This window comes from Branchiostoma belcheri, unplaced genomic scaffold (assembly GCF_001625305.1).
Source record: "Branchiostoma belcheri isolate BF01 breed outbred unplaced genomic scaffold, Haploidv18h27 scaffold90, whole genome shotgun sequence".
In the NCBI taxonomy this organism is placed as follows: Eukaryota; Metazoa; Chordata; class Leptocardii; order Amphioxiformes; family Branchiostomatidae; genus Branchiostoma; species Branchiostoma belcheri.
This window is the reverse complement of record NW_017804576.1, coordinates 488,255-496,749: the sequence shown is the minus strand read 5'-3', so window position 1 is coordinate 496,749 and position 8,495 is coordinate 488,255. Positions and strand designations below refer to the sequence as shown.

Below are 8,495 nucleotides of genomic sequence, written 5' to 3'. Positions count from 1 at the left end.
CTGCATTTCCCCTCTGGTATCTCAGTCACTGACGAAAGCTAGTGGATACTAGCTGAAACATCTGACGTTTTCAAAATCATATCCAGTTGCTTGAGTAACTGCAAGTTGTTTCTTACTTGATCTTCTGGTCCCTGAGGTAGTCACAGTTGGCGAGGTTATCCTCCCAGGGCAGCTGTCCACACAGCCACTGCAGCAGCACGTAGCCCAGGATCTCTATGTCTCCTCTTCTGGCCGCAGCTGCCAGCAGGAAAGAACCATCAAGTTAATGTGTAGGACACCAAGCAGTGTTCTCGCCAGGCATTTTGAGCATAGGGGCTTCCTATGCTGTGATTTGGACCCCCTATGCTGTGATTTTTTGGGGGGGAGCCTTCATAAATCTTGCACAAAATGAAAATATAACTTTAGATTGAAGCTATAGCAAAGGGAAAACCTTAACTTTACAAAATCTGTCCCCCAATAAGTGAGAAATAAGTGTCTCAGGGGTTTATGAGTTTCAAAATTTTTAGGCTCAATATGTGACTTGCACTACAAAAGTTGCCCTGCTGTGAAAGAACCTGGTGAGAACACTGCCAAGATTTACCACATTTGAGCTGCAAATGACTTTCACCTTTTCAAGATGACAGACTAGACTGTAGGGTTTTTACAGCGTGCAAAATACCTGGTTGCCCAGTTGCCCCGAGCAACCAACTTTTACTTGGGGCAACCTATTTTTGAACCTAGGTAGCCCAGTGTGCTACCTGAATTTTAAGAATCGCCCCCCCCCCCACCCCCAATCATGCCCACTTGGCTTGCACCACTGTATCCGGCAGATGCTTTTTAATTTTAGGTATTAATGGCTAATTACTACATTGTAGTATCAGTGAACTAAAGGCTGTTAGGAATATTGTCAAAGGTTTCAACAATGTATGTAACAATATAATAATTTGAGGAAAGTAGTAACTTACAGGTGGGGTAACCTAAAATTCTGATGGGCAACCTAATTTTTGGCGACATCTCAGGGAGGAGCCTAATGGTACAGTATTGTGTGCAATTCTAAAGAATTCTAGGAATTGTACAGGCATTTTGTCCACAGGCATGCGGAATGTCCACAGGCATTTCTCTGACCCACATCTATGCCCAAATTCCTGGAACCCTGAAGACCTGTCTGCCCCAGATGGCCCTACTTTCTGTGACCCCGGGGCTCGTTCACTATACACTCAGGGGAGGAGTGTACTGTATCTGTCTAGACTTAACAGGAACCAAGTCTTCCTCAAAATCATGAAATGATGGCAGTACCATGCAAACAATAACCCTAACGGTTTTCATTGCCAGTCTTGTTGGTTCAAAAAAGTATTTTGTACACTGGTTTCAACCACTAACAGTAATCAACACCATTTTCAACCACTAACACCAAGTGCGGTAGGATCTTTAATGTGCTCAACGTGTGGCCTTCCACAAACATGGGACCTCCTGCTTTACATCCTGACCGAGAAGACCTCCCTAGGCTAGGTACTCATTTTGTCACCTCAGTGACGTGAGGAAACACACCTAGGTAGAGTGCCTTTCCCAAGGACACAACAAATTAAAGGGGCCTGCAAGGATTCGAACCCAGAACCTTTGGATTCAGTTTTCTTGACAGTCAACAACACTAACCACTTGGCTACTTGCCACCTGTTATGACAATATATAAATTCTGAAACTTGTGATTAGCCCACTCGATTGTTACACTTTATCAATGACTTCTGCTATCCCTTATTATTTGAATGATTATGATATAGATTTGTTTTAGGTTTATTCGACATTAGGTCTTGTTCAACAAATTTTATTGTTTGCTACTCTCTTTATGTAGTTTGCCATACATTGTACCATGTGCAATTGTCATGCAATAAAGTTCTTCTGTATATAAGCTGTAACTTGATCTGCAATGTTACAATAAATTTTGCCAAATACACAGTCACATGTATCTACTTACGGACACCCTTGTGTGCATCAGAGCTGGTAAACTCTGGAGTCCCGTCGTGTGCCTTCCGTGGGTCTTCCTTATAATCCCTGTGCCCACTGTCTGGTAGGTACCGATACGCCAGCCCATAGTCAACAAGGTATACCTGCGGGTAAAAAAATTAAGGTTTAGACCTTCATTATTCCATCCTCAACTCCTGACAAACTCTGACCCAAAGCTGAAATCACATGTGAACAAATTCATAGCAGTTGGTGGGTCAGAAAGTTGAAGACAACTGAGTTACTCCGTTGAAAATTTTGCTGAGTAATTCTTTGGATTTTGAGAACAGTTAAAAGTCTCTCATGGCGTACTTTCCTTCCTAACTCACTTAGAGGAGGTGCATTTTAAGGTTTCTGGTGAAAATACAGGACTCATTTCTGTGGAATGCTACTTAACCATTACAACTCAAGGTAGTTTTCAGTATTATAGACCATGAGGAATCTGGTGCAATAATACTAAAAAATTGAACATAACCATGTTGTTTAGAGGTAGAAGACCTTTTTTGAAATTGTGTTACCCCTACAACAGAAGAGCTATGCGACTGATGACCAAGTTGTTCCTTCTTACCTGATCTTGTGTCCCTTTGGTGAAGCCCAGTAACAGGTTTGATCCCTTGATGTCTGCATGGACAAACTGGTGGTCGTGTAAGTACTCCAGGGTGTACAACTGCAGGGCAGGAAACAATCAGATTCAACGTTAATTCTGTGTTTGAACTCAGTTTGTGTGTCTGAGTATCTGTCTGTGTCTGTATGTAAACAACTGCAGGTCAGGAAATAGTGTTGTTAGCTGTCAAATAGAGAAGACCAACACAGACAAGGTTTTGACATATTCAATCTTAGTTCTACGATTTGAACTCTGTCTGTCTGTATAGATACACACATACATCTGGGTAGAAACTTCCACCTGGTATAATCAGTGATTCTAACGGTAGAGATCCAGACCAGAGTCTGTAAATTTAAAGACATTTGCTGGAAAGACAGTCAGAATTTGTCAACTTCAATCTAAGGTCACTTCAGATCAATGGATTGACTTAAATTTAGGATTTGTAAATTGGAGACACATTCTGATCAAGTCTTTGTTGACTAGTCTACCAGTTGCTGCCAGATAGCAATATCAGTAGCTGCCTCACCAGTCGTACAGCTAACATGTCCACGTCTCTCCGGCTGAAGGCTTTTCCTGACGACTCAAACACCTTCTGCAGGTTCTCCCCAAACCTCTCCATCACCATGAACCTGGGTTGTTTAAAGTATATAAATATGAAGCAAAGAAGTTGGTTCACAAACAAGACTGCGCGTGAGCAGTAATGATGCATTAATGTTGATTACATGTCAAAGGTGAATGCACCCAAGATGTAACCAAACACATATAAAGCACGGTCTCACGTGTTTACTTTCAGGCCTTTACCTTTGAAATTGGGCATGGGCACTATTATTTGTGAACCTCCTTACTGCACTGGTATAGTCGCATTGTTTAGATTTCAATGCTCATAACGAAATGCAAAGAAATATTGTGAATAAAGTGCTGTGTATGTGTATGGACATAGAATGTGAAAATAACAACAACAACAAAAACCTGAGCCGGCTCTTCCCCTCGTGAGAACCTGATCCAATGTACTTAGGCACACCCAGGTGTTTCAGCTTCTTCGCTTTCATCCAATCTGTGACTGAGCAGCACAGACAAAGGAAGGAATACATGTACATTAGTGAGGGTTAGAAGAAGGTCTCCCGTGCTCTTGCCCGAGCGTAGGGTGGTGCCCATCTCCATTTCGTAGCCCTTGGGCGACACACAATTGTGCAATGCACTACAACAGGGGGCTAGTCCGCTGGTAGTGCTGTGTGTTTGACCTCCCCACACTCTTTCTCATATGTGCTGAGTGCTAAGCAGAGAAAGAAGTGTGTACCATTTTTAAAGTCTTTGGTATGACCCGGCCGGGGTTTGAACTCACGACCTCCCGGTTACAAAGCGAGCACTCTACCAATTGAGCTATTGCACCGGTAGACACACAGGTAAATAATACTCATAGACAATCAACGTTATTACTGGACAAGTACCAGAAGTAGAGTTTGAACTGTATATGAAGTTCAACAATTGATTTTAAAAAATACTACGTAGCTTCAATAAATTGGTTCATTATAGTATATATATTAACATTACACTGATTGAGGTGAAAGAAGACGATAAGAAACACTGACAAGCACTGAAACCACCTCTATAAATACTTTCATTAAGATGAAGGCAATGTGCAAATGTGTATGTTTTACCCACATTTTCCTCACATACTTACTCATGTCTTGCTTTGCAGTCCTCAGGTAGAAGTTAATTTCTGAGAACAGGGGCCCATTGTCATGTGGTTCCTGTAGAAATATCCATTGTATTATTGATATGATGTCTGAAGCATGAAATTGAAAGGCCTTATCATAACATGGTCTAGGGCTCTGATTCTGAATACAATGTTGAGAAACTTCAATATTCATGTAATAACCAGGTTTATTGTACATATCCATAGAAAGCTGCAAACAAGTTCAATGGGGTAGTTGACTTCCTACACTACCCTTTGCAAGACTTAAATACATTAGATTTGGATGTAAAGAGTACTTACAATTTTGATGACATATTCTGCATTTGGTCCAACTGAGCCAGGTCCATTTGGAGATGCTGCAATAAAATTGTTTGGACAACATCAACATGAAAATCTATTGACTTTCCACCTTTATACAAATCAATGTATATACAAATCCATCTCTAGCTTTTTTAAGACTTTACACTTCACCTCTTTTCAAACATAAATCAGAGATCTTATCAAACCTGCCAATATGAGTATGAATTTGCAAATTATTTTAGACATTTCAGGACCTGGTGCCCTCATCTAGTATGGTACATGTATGGTATAATAAAAAAATGTTCCGAAGGAGGGAAGCATAAAAAAAAATGTTCTGAATCTGATTTCCACTGCCTCTTCATGTTTTCGCTCAGTCTCTTCCAAAAAATGGTGAATACTCACTGAGAATAGGATGAGTTCTCACAAAGATTATCAAATGAAGCAGTTTTTTTTAATGAGTAGAGTAGAGTAGCATCTACGGCCAGGTAGGACGTCAGTAATATATGTAATATATGTAATATATGTAATATATGTAATATATGTAATATATGTAATATATGTAATATATGTAATATATGTAATATATGTAATATATGTAATATATGTAATATATGTAATATATGTAATATATGTAATATATGTCAGTGGTCGAAATACTTTTTTTCAGTGCTCTGCAATATTGCAGAAGAGTCAAAATTTTGTTCTGCAATTTGAAAATACTTTCTGCAAATACACAAGCCTCCATACTACAATCTTCTCAAACCATTATGTCTTTTTTACATCATATATAGCTTTGTAAATCTGTAGCATTACTGGAATTTTTTCATTTCAGACTTTATAGATCCTTCTCCACAGAAAATTTATCATTTACTGGTATCTTCACGGGTCTTTCACCGCTGTCTACCACTACAAGCTACTACAACTAAAATCATACCTTACCTGTAAATGTACTAGTAGTAGTAATCACACCCACATATAATACATCCACACAACATGTATTACTAATAAACAAGAGTTCCACGACCTCATACCTTCGCCAAATGATGTTAACCCTTGCGGTTGAAGAATCATACAATTTTAATCATTGATTTTGAAAATAAGAGCCTCATTTGCATGGATTATATCAGTTGATCATATTTTCCACCCAATGACAACCTTATCTTCACAAAACGGCTATTATAGCACTTTCTCATAAATTATGCAAATGAGGTCATGATTTGAATAAATTATGTTTATTGATGTTTGCCTTCACTTAACTTCCAAATGTGGCAAGTATGAAATTCCCAGAAGTTACAACTATGAAATTATAAAATATTCCCATTAATTATGGAAATTAGGTCTTCATTTACATAATCTATATCCTCAGATGTTTTTTTCGTTCTCTATTACATGTCACACGTGTTTCATAGTCCTATTATCGAACGAAGCAGATTTATAGAATTTACTTATTAATTATGCAAATTAGCTCCTGATTTGCATAATTATCATTTGATTGTGTCAAGCATCACTTCAGCTACCTACATACCAAAAATCATGACAATCCGTCCACCGGTTCTTGAGTTATCATCCTTCAAAAATTTTTCAACAAATGCTCCTGCAGTTCCAGAACAAGGCGCTAGGGGGGCCAAACTTATGTCACTTCTTCCCTACCTCAAGAGCTATCTACCAACCAAAATTCGTGACCCTGACATATCCAGATTGCGAGATATCAAAACCGGAAGTGCTGCAGTACCAACAAAAGCCGCCAGGGGGCCCAAAATCTAATCATTTCTAGGTCTTATCAAGACCTACCCACCTACCAAGTTTCATGACAATGCATACTAAGCTTCTTGAGTTATGCTGTTCACAGACAGACAGACAGACAGACAGACGGACAAACGCTACTGAAAACATAACCTTCTTGGCGAAGGTAAAAACACACCAAAAAACTACTCAACTCGAGCTAAGCAACTCGATATGATTTTGGTGCTACCTGAAAGGGTCAGACTACTACCTTTCATCAGTGACACTTTAGAGAATTGCAGGTTTATAAGCACAAACTATTGATTCATATGCAAATTTTTGGAAGTCCAAAGGGAAACAAAAGATAGACAAGTCAAGACAAGGATGATGCAAATTAGTGAAGAAGCTCCTGTTGCTTCAAAACAGGAGCTTAAGTGTTGTCTGTCCTTGGGGCCAGAGAGTTCTAGTTTGCTAAATTGAAAACTATTGAATCTGGAGCCTATTTTTCCTTCTGCAAAATTGCAGATTGTATAAATTTTTCTTCTGCAATCTTGAAAATCTATCTGCAGATTGCAGACTGCAGACAGGTATTTCGAACACTGTATGTAATATATGTAATATATGTAATATATGTAATATATGTAATATATGTAATATATGTAATATATGTAATATATGTAATATATGTAATATATGTAATATATGTAATATATGTAATATATGTAATATATGTAATATATGTAATATATGTAATATATGTAATATATGTAATATATGTAATATATGTAATATATGTAATATATGTACCTGCATACAGAAGTCCAAAGCCCCCCTGTCCCACAGCTCCTCCCACTTTCCACTGCCTCTTCATGTTGTCAGTCAGCACCTCTCCGGGCTTCAGCGGCTCGGGCAGTTTGTGCTTCGGCGGAGCTCTCTTCTTCACTGCCTTCTTTACAGGCGGCATCTTTATAATCCTCTGTTCAGACCTGGTTTTGTATGAATATGGGGCAATGGTTAGATGTGCAAAGATTGGGTGTAATTAATGTTGTTTGGTGTAATATATTACTATTATATAGCTAACTTCTGTGGACTGTGGTGCTACGTGCCTGCAAAGCTGGTGTGTTACGCCGAAGGGCAGTTATACTGGCTATATATATACAGAAGCTGGTGTGTTACATCAAAGGGGCGGTTATACGGGCTATATATACCGATACAGAAGCTGGTGTGTTACATCAAAGGGCGGTTATACCGGCTATACCGATACAGAAGCTGGTGTGTTACGTTGAAGGGCAGTTATACTGGCTATATAGATACAGAAGCTGGTGTGTTACGCCGAAGGGCAGTTATACCGGCTATACAGATACAGAAGCTGGTGTGTTACACCGAAAGGCGGTTATACAGATACAGGCGGTTATCTGCTTCTATACAGATACAGATACAGAAGACGGTGTGTTATGCAGAAGGGCTGTTATACCGGCTATACAGAAAACAGAATTTTGACTTTCAGGCATGCATCATGATTATGATGAGACGATATATATACATGTAACGGTCTCCTCCTGGTTTCTTACATACATATCAACAGTATTGAACTTGAAATTCATTAGTATACATGTACAATATGTTTCAAAGTAATTGGCCCACACCAAGTAATGTTGATCTCGACCACATTCAATCAATAATTCATTACTACATTTGCATATGACAAAATGTTCATTCATTCATAATTTCATTCATATGGTAATTTCAATATTATTCACTAGCAAAAGTTTTTGAATCAGCGCAAGTTGACTCACTCTTTTGTTTTGCTATTTTAGCAGAAGTGGCAGCAAAAACAATAATTCAAATGTGAATACGATGCATAACAATGAATGACGTCCTTGCCATCTTCAGAAACCGGAAGTTGGCTGGGAAAAAACAAATTATTTGTCAACTGAACTTGAAAGACTTGTTTGACCGTTGAGCTAGCAAACTACCGGTACTTGAAACACACAGGATAAGTGTGGAGTCAAAACGTAGACCTTACCTTGGTAAGACCCAGCCTGTTGTCACGCGTCCAAACGCCGCACAGATACAGAAATACCGCGACAAAAATCAGAACTGAAACCAGAAATTGTCAGGAGTTCGTACACAGACATTGACAGAACCGACTCAAAATGGCCGCCCAAAGGAACATCTACAACCATTCTGTGTCGT

At 39.0% G+C, this 8,495-nt stretch overlaps 1 protein-coding gene across 3 annotated transcripts in view; it reads right to left on the bottom strand.

The window, feature by feature from the left end:
- The window catches only part of LOC109487945 (serine/threonine-protein kinase VRK1-like), a 12,973-nt gene extending 4,545 nt beyond the window's left edge, over positions 1-8,428 (bottom strand). For all 3 annotated transcript variants that reach the window (XM_019792049.1, XM_019792050.1, XM_019792051.1), the window contains exons 1-9: positions 8,326-8,428; positions 7,107-7,285; positions 4,578-4,633; positions 4,263-4,332; positions 3,551-3,641; positions 3,108-3,210; positions 2,546-2,644; positions 1,952-2,084; positions 117-237 (exon numbers count right to left, since the gene is read on the bottom strand). In XM_019792049.1, coding sequence (XP_019647608.1) covers positions 117-237; positions 1,952-2,084; positions 2,546-2,644; positions 3,108-3,210; positions 3,551-3,641; positions 4,263-4,332; positions 4,578-4,633; positions 7,107-7,263 — 830 coding nt within the window. In that variant the 5' untranslated portion in view covers positions 7,264-7,285; positions 8,326-8,428. The remainder of the gene's footprint in view (positions 1-116; positions 238-1,951; positions 2,085-2,545; positions 2,645-3,107; positions 3,211-3,550; positions 3,642-4,262; positions 4,333-4,577; positions 4,634-7,106; positions 7,286-8,325) is intronic.
- Between the last annotated feature and the right edge of the window lie 67 nt (positions 8,429-8,495).